This window comes from Acomys russatus, chromosome 5, assembly GCF_903995435.1.
Source record: "Acomys russatus chromosome 5, mAcoRus1.1, whole genome shotgun sequence".
Lineage (NCBI taxonomy): Eukaryota > Metazoa > Chordata > Mammalia > Rodentia > Muridae > Acomys > Acomys russatus.
This window is the reverse complement of record NC_067141.1, coordinates 57228974-57246334: the sequence shown is the minus strand read 5'-3', so window position 1 is coordinate 57246334 and position 17361 is coordinate 57228974. Positions and strand designations below refer to the sequence as shown.

At 44.1% G+C, this 17361-nt stretch overlaps 1 protein-coding gene across 1 annotated transcript in view; it reads left to right on the top strand.

Annotated features, from left to right (window-relative positions):
- Positions 1-17361, top strand: part of Myof (myoferlin) — a 148228-nt gene that overhangs the window by 63808 nt on the left and 67059 nt on the right. Inside the window, exons 13-19 of the mRNA XM_051146405.1 lie at positions 557-660; positions 4275-4343; positions 4443-4486; positions 6785-6867; positions 9135-9173; positions 10541-10665; positions 11933-12049. Of these exons, the coding sequence (XP_051002362.1) occupies positions 557-660; positions 4275-4343; positions 4443-4486; positions 6785-6867; positions 9135-9173; positions 10541-10665; positions 11933-12049 (581 nt within the window). The remainder of the gene's footprint in view (positions 1-556; positions 661-4274; positions 4344-4442; positions 4487-6784; positions 6868-9134; positions 9174-10540; positions 10666-11932; positions 12050-17361) is intronic.

Below are 17361 nucleotides of genomic sequence, written 5' to 3'. Positions count from 1 at the left end.
ACTTTATAGACCAGACTGGCCTCAAACTCACAGCAATCTGTCTGCCTCTGCCTCCCAAGTGCTGGAATTAAAGGCGTGTGCCACCACTGTCCAGCTATTAGTTTATTTTTCAAGGCACTCTTGATTAAAAAAAAACTTTGCAGGAAAAAAGCCATTTTCTTTCACTTCCTCTCTCCCCCTCTCTCACAAGGCAAAGACAATTTTAGCTGCTGATTTTGCCACCCAAAAGGACAATTCTTAAATCTCTTTGGATGCATTGGGGAATTTTTTAATTTTGTTGAACGATTTTCATTGTTTTAAGAAAGTGGGTTTAATTGCCAATGTGGTGGCACACTCCTTTAATCCCAGCACTCGGGAGGCAGAGGCAGGTGAATCAATGCGAGTTCGAGGCCAGCCTGGTCTACAAAGTCAGTACAGGACAGCTAAAGTCACACAGAGAAACTCTGTCTTGAAAAAAAACAACCAAAACAAAAATGAGAGAGAGAGACAGAGAGGGGGGGGGAGGGGAAGAAAGTACGTGTGTTTAATTTCATCCGTGTGGTTTGTTTCTTTCTAGTGGATGATGCCTTCTCACAAACAGTGAAGGAAATATTTGGTGGCACTGCAGACAAGAAAAATCTCGTGGACCCTTTTGTAGAAGTCTCCTTTGCTGGGAAAAAGGTTCGTATGTAGTCTAAATGTGTACATCTCGTAGAACAGACATTTAAAATGCTATGATTTCCTTGGAGGTGAATTCCTAGTTCTCTTTGGTAAATAGCCTCTGGTCAGTGGGCCACTCTGTAGAGACACTAGTTACCTGAATCTGGCTATGCCAGATGTCTCGACAACCTTATTTTAGAGGAGGAAGTATACAGGACTCCAATTAGAAAAATCTGTCTTTTGGAGGTTAGAGTAGCGAGACCAACACTGGATTGTTGTAGTTATTTCTCAGGTTCAACTATTCCAGTAGACTTGGGCAAAATCCCCAGCGGGCCACGAATCATTCCTGGTTTCCATTCCGCAGCTGTGATAAAACATTCAGCTTACAAGGTCCAACCCATCATTGAGGGCAATCAGACAGAGATCCAAGCAGGAACTCAGACTGCATAGGAACACAACTTACTAGCTCAGTCTCTCGCTGGTTCACAGGCTCATATTTAGCTACCTTTCTGATACAGCCTAGGACCACTTGCTTAGGGAATGGTGCTATCCCTAGCAGGCTGGGCCCTCCTATGTCAACTAACACTCTAGACAATCCCCACAGACATTTGCACGTGCCCATTTGATCTAGGTAATTCCTCAAATGAGACTTCCCTCTCAGATAACTCTAGAGCAGTGGCTCTCAACCTTCCTGATGCTGCGACCCTTTAACACAGTTCCTCATGTTGTGGTCACCTCCAACCATAACATTATTTTGTTGTCACTTCCTAACTGTAATTTTGCCACTGATATGTGGATATCTAATATGCAGCCCCTGTGAAAAGGTCGTTCAGTCCCCAAATGGGTCTTGACCCACAGGTTGAAAACTGCTGCTCTAGGCTGGGACAGCCAAAGCTTACAAGGATACCCCCAACTCCTGACTCCCATTGGGTATCTCACCCTTTGTGCTCTAACAAGCTTCGGAGAAAGGAGCATAGAGCAAAAAAGCCCATCTTAGTCCTCTGGAAAATTCAGAGAGACCCTTGGTGTAGGGGAGACCACGTCCACCATAGAGGTGGCCAGAGATGGAGACTTTTAGTCCATAGAATGACAATGCCCTGGACAGTTACTGGAATCAAGAATCAGCATGGCCTTTGTGTTTGGGCCATTTAGTTATTAAAGCAGGAATCTGTAAACAGCACACATGTGACTGCGTCTGATTTCCTAGGAGGGTCACTGTGGATGCAGTGAGAAAGCCCCTTCCCCTGGGATACGATGAAGTCGGATTTGAACTGCAGACTTCATTTTACTCCACAGTCAGCTGCACTCCTTACCTTCTGAGCTTAAATTTCCTAAGCTGTAAATGTGACGGCTAAGGATCCCTTAGGATCTTTGAGTTGGTTAATTAGTTTAAGAAGTAATCTGTTTTGTGTTCTGGAATGCGGAAATGACATACAGGCAGCTATGATAGTTCTTACAGAGCCTAAAAAACACAGACTGTCTTGATCTGTGTTCTATTGTTGGAACAAAATACCTGAGATTGGGTAATTTGTAGAATAGACGTCTGCTTGGCTCATGGTTTTGAGACTGTAAAATCTAAGAACACAGCATGGCTATCTGCTTAGTATCTGTTTAAAAACCCTCTGCCGCATTGTGCTATGGCAGAAGGACCAGTGACAAGCGGGTAAATATGACAGTTCAAATCTCTCTCTGTCTCCTGATAAAGCTACGAATGCCACCATGAGAACCTCATTCATGACCTCATCACTTTCAATTTCCTCCCCAAAGGTCCCACTTCCAAATTCTATACACATAGGAATTTATGTTTTCAACTTGTGAACTTTGGGGGGAAAATTCATTGAAATCATCACATAGTCAATAAACAAGCAAGGGAGAACTAAATGATTTTAGTCAGTGCTGAGAACTACACAGAAAGCAAAGTGACAGCAAGTGATAGATAGATGTATATGTATGTACACACATGCGGGTGAGTGTGTGTCAATGTATGTGTGTGTGTGAGTGTGTGTCAATGTGTGTGTGAGTGTGTGTCAATGTATGTGTGTGTGTGTGTGTGTGTCAATGTATGTGTGTGAGTGTGTGTGTGTCAATGTATGTGTGTGTGTGAGTCAATGTATGTGTGTGTGAGTGTGTGTCAATGTATGTGTGTGTGAGTGTGTGTCAATGTATGTGTGTGTGTGAGTGTGTGTCAATGTATGTGTGTGTGTGAGTGTGTGTCAATGTGTGTGTGTGTGAGTGTGTGTCAATGTATGTGTGTGTGTGAGTGTGTGTGTCAATGTATGTGTGTGTGTGTGAGTGTGTGTGTGTCAATGTATGTGTGTGTGAGTGTGTGTCAATGTGTGTGTGTGAGTGTGTGTCAATGTATGTGTGTGTGAGTGTGTGTGTCAATGTATGTGTGTGTGTGTGTGTGTGTGTCAATGTATGTGTGTGTGTGAGTGTGTGTCAATGTGTGTGTGTGAGTGTGTGTCAATGTGTGTGTGTGTGTGAGTGTGTGTGTGTCAATGTATGTGTGTGTGAGTGTGTGTCAATGTATGTGTGTGTGTGAGTGTGTGTCAATGTGTGTGTGTGTGTGAGTGTGTGTCAATGTGTGTGTGTGAGTGTATTTAGTGAAGTTATCGGGTGGGACACCTTGGAAAAAGTAAGATTTGAGCAGAGGCCTCGGTGTGTAGAGATCCTGAGGGCAGGGGCTTCCACGGAGGAAGAGGAGCTGTGGAAGAGGCCAGGAAGGAAGCATCCTTTCAGGGATGGAAAGCCCGTGTGACTGGAGGAGAGCAAGCCAAAAGGAAAGTGAGACATGAGCTCAGTGGGGGATGGATAGAAAGGATTTATGGGGCAGAGAGAGCGCTGCACTTCATCCTACGTGAACTTTGAGGGCTCGTGGTAGAGTGGTGTCACAGTCAGAAGGCGGGAAGGGAAGTGGGGAGTCATCTGGATGCCAAGTGCGGATGCCTGTGAGGAAGTATGCCAGGAGTCTCATGAAGAACAAGAGTCAGGGTTTAATGGCAGATTGGGTGGGATGGGCTTGGGGAAGGGTGCTGTACTGACTGGCTGTAAGCCTAAGCAACTGAGTGACTGGAAATGCAGAGACAGGAGTAGGCAGGATGTTGGTGAGTGGGACTGAAAGACTTGGTTAATTAGTAACCGTGAGATACTTATCAGATAGTATATAATGAATGTTCAGTAATGTTTAGTTCCTGTTACAGTCACCTGTTTGACATTAGCAAGTGAAGACATAGATAAAGTTCAGGTTTGAGATGTAGGGGTATGTGTTCTGTATGCGTGAAGCCCGGTTCAGTCCCTGTCACCAATCAAAAGGGAGGCGTGAAGAGAAAGGAAGACAGAGAAGACTAGAGGAAGCAAGAGGAGAGACAAGGAAGAAAGGGGAGGGGGGAGGAAAAAAGAAGGAAGGAAGGATGGATGGATGGATGAATAGGGAAAAGGTTTATAGGTTACTAAATATATAGCTAATAAGAATACCACTAAAGTCACGGTCATATACATGCACACGTGCATGCGGGCACGCGCGCGTGCGCGCGCGCGCGCACACACACACACACACACACACACACACACACACACACAGCTGTTAGCAGTTAGAACTATGACTACCTACTGTTTTTCTTTGGCAATTTTTGCAGGTTTGCACAAATATAATTGAGAAAAATGCAAACCCTGAATGGAATCAAGTTGTCAATCTTCAGATCAAGGTTTGGCTTTCTTTTCTTTCATAAAAACTGAGGATATTGACTCCACTCGTTAGTGGATTAGTAGAGAAATAATTACCATTTTCTGTTTCTCTTTAACAGTTTCCCTCCATGTGTGAAAAAATAAAGCTAACAGTATATGACTGGTGAGTTGAGAGTGTGTTGGATTCAGCATTAAAGAATTAAACAGCTGGGTACTGAATGAATTGCTTAGATGACCTCACTCTCACCTGTTGGAGTGTTTGCTGTTCTTCCACAAGAAAGCTGAAGCTGGAACTGAGTGGCAGAGAGTTCTTTAAAAATAAAAACAATAAGAAAATAACAACAGTAATAGAAAAGACTTTTTGAAAAGTTTTAGATATCTTGGTTCAATTGTTCATAAAAATAAAATAAAGGAAGCAATCATCTGAAAATACTCAAAGATAAGAAATTAGGAATGTTAATCCCATTAGGCTGTCCAAAACAGACTTTAGAAATAGAGTAAGCCAATTTTTAGGAAGAATCACCAAAATGTCTGAAAACAATTCTTTGTTATGATTAAAAAGGGAAATTGATAAAGTCGCTTACACAAACAGGGAGAAAAAAAAAAACAAAAAAACAAAACAAAAAAAAAAAACCCTTAAGTCAGGCACCGTAGCACATGCCTGCAATCCCAGCACTTAGAAGACTGAGGGGATTGTGAATTCTAGGTCATCCTGGGCTACATAAGACCAAGGCTCAAGAAAAGAGAGGAAAGTGAAGAGAGGAAGGAGGATGGGGGGGTGGTTATTGATGTATTCTTGCCAGACCAACCTCTCCGAACCAATGGCCATCATAAGACCATTCATAGAATGTTCTTGTTGGATGGATTGTTCAATTGACAGCCCTTGGCTCTCTAAGGAAGACACATGGGCAAGTGGTGTCATCATCTCCATGGTAACTCTGTGGGGGCAGGGACTGCTCTCAGCTTCACTTTACAGTAAGACCATTGAGGCTCAGAGAGGCCAGGTGGTTTACCCACAGCCACTTGCTAATTATGGACCCCTTTGGGCTCACATACTGCCTGGTGATCCCACATTTCTCCTTTGGTCAAATGCATCTGACTTTCATGTTAGGATGGCATGCTAGGTGGAAGAGAGCGACTCTTTGTGTTCTGCCTGCAGTATAACTGAGAGCTGCAGCTGAGATTTGAGAACAAAGTATCCCCTTCTTTGATGTAAAGGTTTCAAGGCATTGGGCCTCCTCAGGTCATATACTGTAGGAGGTTCCAGGGCCCTAGGTAACCCTCAGGGGTATGAATTTAACCCTGGCCCCATGGCTCTGGTATCTACTCTGGCCTATTGACTCTGGACCTGGTGACTGCTGGTTGAGCCATCACAGCATCATGTGTTGGCTCTCTGGACATGGGCATTCCTGCCCCCTCCAAAGCACTTACAGAGATAAGGATGCACAGAGGGCCTCAGTTTCATTGGGGAATCCTTGGGCCCGGATCTGAGATTGCACATACTGAAGGGAATTTGAAGAACTAAGGAAGGGAAGGCTAAGGATTGTAACTCTTGTGAACAGACAGAAAAGATTCAAACCTGTGTTTATAATTTAAAAGCTGTATATAACATCTTTCTAACAAATTACTTGGATTGGTTACTTCTTATAAGATATTCTGCTATGATCTTTCCCCCAAACACTGAGCCTTAGGCTTCAGAGTGGGCAGGCCACTAGACAGCTAATGAATAAAAGAAAGAGGCCAGTCCCACCTGAGGTCTCTCTGGAACACCTACAGAAAGGTACACTTGACATTTGTACTTGTAGTGAATATTGGCAAAAAATTCCCCACGATGTAGGTAAGATTTAAGTTTTAGTCAAGCAGCCGCACTCCGAGAAACAACATCTGTCATACAGTAGGCACTCAATACACATTTGAATTTAATTGGAAGAGACATTTTCTCTTTGATACAACCTTAGCTGCATCCCGTTATACTTGTTAAGTCATTTTAAGCACCATAAAGATTAGCGTGGACATGGTAAGCTGTATCTGACTATTGTACATAATGTAATCATAGTCCACTAGTAAACTCACAATAGAGCATCATATAAACTGGTCAGTTCCTTTTACGGCAATGGTGTGAAGCGTGGCCATTTGAAAGATCCTTTGACTTTTCTGCAAATCTCAACTTCATGAAAGCAGAATGAACAGTCTGACTGGATCAGGATTTCTATGGTGGCCAGAGAGTCGTCGGCATTAGATTTGTAGTAGTTGTTTGCACATTTCGGACCCTAGCCCAGGCTTTCTGAATTGAATTTGGACAGATGAAGGTGGGAAGTCTGCACACACTCCTTAAGTACAGGAAAGCCTGAGGCCACTGGACAGGACGGTTTCTGAGATCTGGAGTCCTGTAACTCTTCAGTTAATATCATTGAAATAATATAACTTCATAGGTAGAAGCGTAACCTCTTGTTTTGCACAGGGACCGGCTTACCAAAAATGATGTAGTTGGGACAACGTACCTGTACCTCTCTAAGATCGCTGCCTCTGGGGGAGAAGTAGAAGGTAAGTCACTTGAGGACCAGAACGAGACAGGATTCACAGCTTCTGGAAAAGAACGGAGCGAGGTGCTCCCTCAGTGCAACGGTTATGGAGCAGTGCTTACGCAGAAAGCGTGAGCTGTGGCAGAAACAGGCTTGATGCCTTACAAGACAAATGTTTCTGGGCCTGGTGGCACAGGACTGTGACCCAACTGCAGAGGAGGCTAAGACAGGAGGCTCACACGTTGTTCAGGACCTGTCTGCGCTGCATAGGCACTCTCCCTACAGCCTAGATAACTTATCAAGACCCTGTCGCAGAGTAGGAATGAGTGGAAGGGCTGGCAAGGTAGCCAGTCAGTAGAGTGTGTACCCAGAGAATACAAAGCTCTGGGCTCAATCCAAAGTAACCCCTCCCCCAACCCCACACATACATACAAACATAAAGAGGCCCATGTACCATGCCAGTGATGTTTTGGTGATAAACAACAAAATAACTAAAAATGGAAGCAAATAAGTTCTAAATGTGTAGCCTTCTTGCTCCTATCCAAAACCCTTTTGCCAGGAGCTGTTTTAGAATGGTCTTGCTTATCAGTACAGAGTGCCCAGACACTGTTGTATCTGTTATTATGGCTTGGTGAATATCCAGGGACTGAAGTAAAGAAAGGAAAAGCAGTTCAAATGACAAGAGAAAAAAATTAAAATAAGCACATAAATACCTACAGCTTTGCAAGGGCCTTGAGTTTTGCAAGGGCCAGTAGATTAAACATATTGAGTAAAGTGAAGTAATTTGGAATAAAATTTTGTCTAGAGAAACTGAAGTTTCCTTTTATGCCCATTTTATGTGTTTGAAGAGCATCGGTGTTTGGATAGCATCAATATGAGGGTGGAGAGACGGCTCAGTGGTGACGAGCACTTACTGATACTGCACAGGGCCCGGGTTTGGTTCCCAGCACCCTTAAGGTGGCTCACAACCATCCATAACTCCAGTTCCATGGGGCTCTGCTGCCTTTTTCAGGCCTCTGAAGGCACTGTACATACATGATATACATATATACATACAGGCAGGCAAAGCACTCATACATGTAAAATAACAAATAAATAGTATCAATCCTGACCAACGTCAAGAACCTAGAAGATCCTAGAGATAGGATGATAAAGAAGACACTCGTTTCATATCTTGAGATGTTAAAAAAAAAAAAAAAAAAAAAAAGACAACTCTAAATCTCAGGGGAAACAAGGAGGTAGGCAGAGAAATGCCTGGTTCAAATAGAAAGCCATGTGCCATCACTTTAAGCGAACAGCTGAAAGTCAGGAAGAGCTTGCATCTGCACATCCTCCTCTGAAGGCATCAAAAGACTGAAGCTTCAGCAAAGGATGGAGTCAGAAAGCAAGTACTGAGATGGTTACTGTAACGTGGGGATCATTTCTTTTCTTCCAGAATATAAATGTCATCACCCTCTGAAAGGTAAAACACGAGCATAGAAAAGAGAGGTGGATGAGGAAGGGTAGGAGTGCTTAAAGCCTCTTTTTGATGAGTGGGCAATATGGCTGTGCCCACTATAGATTAAGGAAGACCAACAGAGGCTAAAAAGTGCCACCTCTGTATCAAGACTGAGTGAAAGCAACTCAGCCCACTTATTAAGTAGGGAGTCACTAAATCATATCTAAACATAGTGGTTCAAGAAATACTAGTAAAAAATATTTTTACTTAGTAACGACATCAGAACTAAACCCAGAAACCATTGCGGGCAGTTTCAGTCCCTTTCTCTGAGTATGTCTGCCATTACAGGTCCTAGAGGTAGCCTGGTTCAGGGTCCCAAAACAACAGCAAGATGACCCCCACCCCATGTACACAAAGAAACAAACCATGCTTTGCATCTCATAATCGAGGCTTAACTACAGGTGTTTGCTTATATCGCCTCAAACCCAATTAACTTGCGTTTTCCTGGCCGTGGTCCCACTTAAGGACGTGTAAATGTTTTATTAAAAGCATGCTGTGTTGGTAGCTTCGCCTGCTTCCTGTGGCTGTGGGAAGCCAGCTCGTCGCAAATGCCGGGCTCTTTGAAGCAGGCAAGTTTGTTGGTGATTCTACCACTTGTCACAAAGCTTTGAGCCAGTTTAACTGGAAAGACTAGTATGGATTCAAAAGGCTCGTGGGATTTGGGTGTGAATTGGGAGTCCCTGCTGTTGCTAAGCTGCTTATGTAGCACCGAATATGATTAACTGTGCAGTGTGTAATTTATACTGTCCGTGTTTCTCTTGTTTTTAACCAATCATATTTTTACTACGTAGATTTCTCATCTTCGGGAACTGGGGCTGCATCGTATACAGGTTTACGCTTTGTAATTTTGCTGTCCTCTATGGCTTTCTATCCTCTGGCATCTTACTAAGACTATATTAATTGATTATTGTCTTTAAAACCCTTCCTTTGATGTTTCACTGTCTCAAATACCGTTTTTGCTGGAGTTAGAACTTTTCACCAGTGGTGTGTGTTTGTCCTGCATGGCTAAGTTTAAAACAAATCTGAGAGCCAGCCTTTGTGCCGTGTTTCACATTTTCATGCAGAGGCACACCACCCTGTCCGGCTTGACTGCGGATAACGGTTGATGATAATGTGTAAGGTACCTGTGCCCACTTTCAACGTGAATCTCTAGGTTGGAAGATGCGAGTACTTTCCCATCCCTCCCCCCAGTACACGGTTTCAGAACACGTATTTTGGGTTGTGCAGTACTTGCCATTTTTTGCAAGTTTGCTCAGTGCTGACCATCACAGTCCTGTTAAGGCAGATGTTACTGTTGCTCTGGATGAGGGTTCTGAGATGGAGAAGCACTGGCATTCGCAAGCTGACATGGACATTCTTTCTCTGAGACTCTGTGCTTCAGTCCTTATTCTGACCCAATGTCCTGGCCCTACACCATTGAATGTGAAAGGCATGAAACCAAACTAGTGAACCAAATTTTGACCTCTATGTATCTCCCAAGAATGCTCCTAACTGCTTTTTGGAGAAAACCTCACCCCTCTTTCATTTGGGAGCCATTCAGGCTGATGAGGAGAGCTCACCCATGGCTTCCTCTTGATTTGGCTGTTTCCTTGCGTTGCCTCGGGACCCTTCGCTGCAGGGTAATCTTGCCTAAGTCCAAGAAGCAGAGACAGTGTTTATCAGACGTTCATTGGGGAGGGAAAGCAGGGGATGGCAGTCCGCCTACCACTTCCAAAAAGCACACTCGTTGATATATTTAAATTTGGTAGTGTAGTTTTAACAGCACCTACCATACTGCTTGAGGCTAAATGATATCTTTATGGGTGATATTAAGTAGATCTGGTACATTATTTAAATGACTTCTTAAAACAATATCATCTTTTACTCCATCTATGACAAAATACTTAATATGTCAGCTATAAACTTGCAAAAAATGTGAAGACCGACTTGAAAATCTTATGATTCTTTCATTTAAACAACATTCTTTTTGTAAAGATAAGTTTGTTTGAATTACCCCAGTTTTTTTTTTTGTTTGTTTGTTTAATGTCTTTAAGCAATAGTAAAATAAAAATATGGCAGGCCCATAATTTTCACTAACACAATTAATTCACAAACTAGAGGAAAAACTTCATCTCACCTAACTGACTAAGAACTAATATTTATTTCCATAGTTTGACTATTACAGACCTGAAATCTAATAATGACATTTATGTCTCAGCAAACACAGGAGAGACAGAGGTGGGCTTTGTCCCAACATTTGGACCTTGCTACTTGAATCTTTATGGAAGCCCCAGAGAGTACACAGGATTCCCTGATCCCTATGACGAGCTGAATACAGGAAAGGTTAGTTTCTCAATTAAGGGTGTGACTAATGGACCCTGGTTAATGGAATTCCTTCTTATAATAGTAATTAGTATCTCATGTGAGGGCACTTATATTTCCCACCCCTAACACAGACCAAAGCAGTAAAGGAGAGAAGTCTTATACTTCTTAAGACTTAGAAGTAAAGAATACAAGAGGATTCTGGAAGGCCAGACATAGTAGTGCATGCCTTTAATCTCAGCACTCTGGAGGCAGAGGCAGGTGGATCTCCGTGAGCCTGAAGCCAGCCTGGTCTATACAACGAGTTCTGGGTCAGCCAGAGCTACATAGCAAAACCCTGCCTAAAAAAAGAAAAGAAAAAGATCCTGGTGACTGAGTAATAAACTGGGGTAAATGGCACACCCACATCTGTCCAACCTTCAACTCTACATTAATGGACGACACCAGCAGCCAGTGCTGGTCACTGCCTCTTCCAATGCATGTTCCAGAATCTGCAGTGGCGTGACCGTGGAGACCCCGAGCTGTCCTTGAGCTTTGTTTCACAGATGGAAAATTCTCTTTTGACTATAGTAGAAGTCAAATGTCTTTTGGTTATCCCCCAATGCTAAAAACAAACAAACAAACAAATAAATAAATAAATAAATGGATTATAATAGAGCAAAAGCCCCAGGAAGGGAACAGTGAAGACAGTGGAGGAATCGGGAGCTTTATATTTCTCTGCCGAAGACTATGGGTGACCGCTGCTGAGTGTGGTTGGAGGAGTATACACTCTTGACTTCTGCATTTCGGCACTCAGAGCATCTTCATCCCTTGCTTCCTGGCCACTCTGAGACCTGTCTGGTTGCCACATGACAGTTTCTTTAGTATGAGTAGCAAAGAAAAGGGTCCAAGTTAATAAATAAACAAAAATTCCAGGCTGCTCTGACGAACAAAGATGGAGGAGGCTTTGAGCCTGCTCTCCTTCACCATGCTGCTTCAGGAACTCCTGCCAGACCCAGAGCATGGCTTCACAGGCACCAGCCTCAGTCCAGCTAAGACCCTTCTCTGCCCTAGCAACCCAGGGCATCATTTGGAATCCATCTGAAAGTAGGTGACTCTTCCTTTAGATAGTAAGGATTTCGATTAGTAGGAATTGCTACTGATTCACTTTGGAGGTTAGGATCATGGGGAGAATGGTTGTGTGTGTGTGTGTGTGTGTGTTAAAGTCCGTGTTAGCCTGATTAGATAGACAGGAGTTCTTCTGCTGCGGTTCCTGCCTGTGGGTGAAACCCTGTGTTCTGTCTTTCAGGGAGAAGGGGTAGCCTACAGAGGCAGGATCTTGGTTGAACTGAGCACTTTCCTTGAAAAGAAACCACCAGAAAAGAAGCTTGAGCCCATTTCAAGTGATGACCTTCTGGTTGTCGAGGTAAATGTCAGTGTGAGCATAACATGGGGTGGAAGGGATCGGAGGGACTAAGAGTCATCTGCTTCATGGTAAGTCACCCCCCACCCTACTCCCCCCACCCCCCGCGCTCCCTTGGCTTATCCAGGGCAGCCCGATGAAGACCATGAGGCCTGCTTCAGCCACTGAGATGTTAACAGTCTTTGGTACTCTGGCCAAAATTACCAAACACAAACAACTTCACGGCAGAAGGATTCCTTTTGGCTCAATGTTTCTGTAGGCTTGGGCCATGGTTGTATAGTCCGGTGCAAACTGGACAGAACAGGATCATGGAAGGAATGTGTGGCTGAGGAGCTTCTTCATTGTGAACAGGCAAGAGAGAAAGGGGGAAACAGAAAAAGGGGCCAGTCTTTTCTCAGAGTGCCTTGTGAACTGCTTCCTCCACCTCCTGCTGTCACCAACTCCCGGTAATGCCATCATGATGTAAATTCAGCCAGGGATAATCCATTAATTATAGCCAAAACCTCAGCATCTTTTGTCTCTGGGAACAACAAGACATACCCAGAGGCGTGACAAATGGCCCAGGTTTGCCAATCCAGTTAAATTTGAAGTCAGGGCTGACCACCACATATCTACTGTACTTGTCAGGAACAGAGTGCCTGAACAGTCCCCCTGGGTGGAGAGGTTGCGAGGAAGAGCCCCCCTCCCTGGGGTGGCATAGGAACCACAGTTATCCCAGTTCACAGGCAGCTGCTATGTCTCAGGCTTCACAGGGCTAAGGACACGCCTACCTCTGGCTGACATTACAATGGCTCTGAGTCCCTTCTTCCTTCAAAACAGGAAGTCTTTCAAGTTCACCACTCTATTTCTGAGACTCTCAGGATTTGTTCTCAGACCGCACAAAACTGTTTTGGAGAACAACTGGCTCGCTGACACTCCTTTTACCCAGGGCCTCTCCTGGCCTGTTCCAGATTGCTTTGGGCCCACCAACTTCCTCAGCAGTTACGCCCTCCATTCTGATAACTGGACAGGGCTTTCTCTCTTATCCATACTATGGAGAAACTAAGCAGCATCTTTACAAAAGATGCCAGTTCTGAATCAAGTAAATACGGAGTGGCTGACATGAAGGGAATGGTCTTAGAGCCATGAGCTCGTGCAGCTTTCTAAGACTTTCATTATTGATCATCCTGCCCATTTCCAGCCTGCCTTCTTATGCCTGGGCCCAGCTGATGCCCTGAGCACATCTTTATCTCAGCTTCCAGGTCCAACTCTCATGAGTTCTCAGCTGAGCCAGTTTTCTTCCTTGAAGTCAACTAGTATCTGCCAGCTATAAAATCTGCCCCTCCCCCTTTTGGATGACTGACAGAATAGCTACCTGTTGTAGCCCAGCTTCTTATCTCCCCCACTCCCATGGCCTTGCTCACTGACTTCCGCTAGGACAATTAAGCCAGGCTAGTATCTAAAGCAGCACTGATGAGCATCTCCATCCTGCATGCTTAGAACATCTGGAGCTCAGCTGTTGGGCTGCCCCGATTTTAGTCCTTTGAATACTTCGAAAGCGGAGGATAATGTTCTGCTATCTTCCTACAGTTCCCTTTCTCTTACCCCTCACTTTATCTCTCCTGGGGAGCAAGGCACAGGGCACACCTCTACACAGGAAAAGAAATAACACTCCTCATCCCCACCCCAACTCCCACCAAGTTAGCAAAGAATATAACCTAGGCAAAAATGCTCTCCAGGAAGTTTATGTTACAAGATAGAATGATTCAAAAATAGGCAAAAACAAATAAACAAACAAAAACCATAACAAGCATTTTCTTTATTTTAATTTATTTTAAAGATTTATTTATACTTATACAGTATTCTTCCTGCATTGCAAGCCAGCAGGCCAGAAGAGGACACCAGATCTCATTATAGATGGTTGTGAACCACTGTGTGGTTGCTGGGAATTGAACTCAGGACCTTTGGGGAAACAGCCAGTGCTCTTAACCTCTGAGCCATCTCTCCAGCCCCAAGCATTTTCTTTTAAACCCACCCACGAAAATGTCCAAAACAAAGGATGTACACTCTAGAATAAGGTCACATGTCTGCCCCTAGACTCCAGAATTGCTTGCAGTTTTTCTAAGGTAAACTTACAGGCTATCAAAATGAGTCAGGAGGAGATAACTGTTAAGAAATCTCTACTCCTTCTTCATCTCCCTGACCCCGGACATAAACAGTGTTCTCCAGTTAATGCCATGGCACCATTCTTGGACTTAGGTCTTTATTTCTCTGGAGTCATCTCAGTGTCTTGATGTGTAGTATGGAATAGTTGTGCTAACATGATACTTTATTTTTTTTTCAAAGATTTATTTATTTAATACGTATACAGCATTCTGCCTGCAGGCCAGCAGAGGGCACCATATTTCATTACAGGTGGCTGTGAGCCACCATGTGGTTGCTGGGAATTGAACTCATGACCTTTGGAAGAGCAGTCAGTGCTCTTAACCTCTGAGCCATCTCTCCAGCCCCGCTAATATGATACTTTAAATCAAGCATCCTCAAAAGCGAACGTATGAATGTCCCCTACTGCCCCTAGTCGACCACGGGACATGCTCTGCAGGGAGAGTGGGCTGTGGTCCATTAATCCCGACACCAGTACAGCACCTCTGCCTAAAGATCAGAAATTGCCCCCCCCCCCCTTCCCTAATTTTCAGTTACTTTGTTATAAATTCCTGGGAATATACCCAAATGTGGTGAGGCTCTCGTGTTCCGAGGATTGCTATAATCTCAGGAGCACAGTCCTTGTAAGTTAGTATGGTCTGAGTGTTTTTGTCACCCCAGAATTCATACGTTCAAACCTAACCTGCGAAGTGAAGGGGTTAGTAATTACAGCATTTCAGTGGTGACCAGATAACGAGAGCTCTGGCCTCGTGAGGACAGTAGTCGCCCTACAAAGAATACCCTGGAGAGGTGTTTTCCTCCTGCTGTGTTAAGACATATTTTGAAGATGCCTTCCCTGAACAAGAAAATGGCTTTTGTTAGATACCTAATCTATTGGCTCTCCAGAACTGGGAGAAATAAATATTCATCATTAGTCATGATGGCATGGTATTGTTGTTATAGAAGCCTGAATGGGCTAAGATATAAATATACCAGTTTACTAGCAAAAAGGGTAACCAAATGCTTAGAGTGCTGGACTTATCCTGACTTTTCAAGCTAAATCCTATGGAATCGGCTCTTCTTCTTGGACTCTTCTTGAAGAGCCACTTTAGTTGGATCCCATGAGTCTGTGCTGTGAGACAGATACAAGGCAAATCCATTTTCTGCTGTCTTTTGCTTGTTAGGGAAACACAGAGGTCAAAGAAATGTATCCCCAGTAAGGTCCACGCCACATCATTTCCAACTCTATCAAGATTTTCACTGCACACTGAAGACAAATTAAGAAAAAGGACAAAAGGAAGAAAGAAAAAGGGGAGAGGGCTGGTGGGATACTGGGGCAGCCCACATGCTGTTTAGTGCAGGAGTATGCAGGAGGGTAGCTGCACACACCCTGTGAGCCGCCAAGCAAGTGACTGCTCCGTGGCGTTGAGCCTGAGGAGTCACACGTTGTACCTGGATTGTAAATATGTAATTTGGAATTAAGAGTTATGAAAAAAAACGCCATGATGGATGGGCTTCTGCCATTATAATATCCCATGGGGTTTTGTTTGTCTGTTGTTTTTGCTTTTTGCTGTCAGCTGAGTGCAATTTAAATTCAGGTTCCTTCTCTTTAATTTAAAGAACCATAATGAGAGAAGGGGAACAGAAGTAGGTGAGAGAGCCACTGAACACAAACAACCAATGAGGCTTATTTCCTTCATTTGGTTAAAAACTGAAAGCAAAAGTGAAAAGCAACAAAGCACAAACAATGTATACTGCCCATTGCATATGCCAGTGTGTAAAAGAACAGCCTTTTGTCAACTGGGACATGGAACAGAATTTATCCTCTTTGTTCCAAATAATTAAACACAGAGAGTGAAGTAGCTTGTACCAGACATTTAATTAAAACCAAAATGTGAAAAGAAACAAAACAAAACAAAAAACAGATAACAGTTCAAAGGCAAGAGAGGAGCTGAGAGTCTAAGCACACCCCACCCACTCGTGTAGCAGTGGAACTCACAAGAGAGCGAGTTGATGAACCTATCTGCTCTGTGAGTCTGGTTAGTTCAGCCGAGAACACAATCCTGGTCATCCTACCAAGGGTCTTGGTAGAGCTGGTGAGGCCACAACAGAAAGGGAGCTTGTTTGTCAAAGAGCCAAGAGTACCCTACTACCTAGTGCAGAACTGGCCTGGTTCTGGGTGGGCCTGGTGGGCGGGTCTTACCAGGCAGGTGCAACAAAGTCCAGCCTGTTGCTTTCATAAAAGGTTCCAGGCAGAGAGACAATCAAGTGTTGCCAACACAGCATTATTCTAGCACCCATTGCCTTCTGGGGCCTCTGTGTGGATTTTTCCATTTGTTCCTAGGTCTGGAACCTGTTTTCTGTTTTTGTTTTGTACTTCCTGCTTTTTTATTAACTCATACACACAATTACTTGTTGTCTAGTGTTGTTGAAGCAACAAGTCAGACAATACTTATTACAGTCAATACTTGCTACATGTCAAAGTGGCTGCCTATAAACATTCCAGAACCACAGGCATCCAAAGGACACTGTCCCTAAAAGCAGCTAATTTTGCCATTTTCATCTGTCTTCTAGCATTTCAGGACAGCCTGCTTGCTCCACCTTCTTTTCCACTGACTTTTCTTGCGGGTGGTGTAAGACTTCTTCTTTTCTGAATCTTACTGCAAAGTCTCAACACAAGATGAAGGGAAGGGTAGGCTCTTTTTGAGTGCTGTGGTCAGCCATGTCTGTCCATCTTGCAGCTGCTCCCCTGCAACACGCAGCCTGGACCAAGCACAAGGAATCCCTTCCTCACCCTGGGTCTTGGCCTTTACATTCTATAACGTAGCTCTCCTTGGTTGCGGGCAGTTTTGTGGCCCAAATGTCGTCCCAGAACCAACGATGAGGCATCCAGCTTCTCTAGCTAGTGTTTGTGTTTCCTTCCTCTCTCCACCTCTCCGGGCCCTGAGGTCAAAGGAGAAGTGGAAAGGATGGAGTCCTGGTGAAACTCTCAGTTACCCTAACCTAGAGCAGCTGCACTCCATGGTAGGGATGCTCCCCAGAGAGAGCTTGCACTCGCAAAGTGGTCCAGAGGGAGCTCTGTCTTTAGCCTTTGCTGACAGTGCACACCACTCTCTTGCCCTAATTGTGGTGGTTGCAAGAAGCCCAAACTTCTTTCCAGAGATCAGGTGCTACAGGGCGAGAAGCCTGGGGAG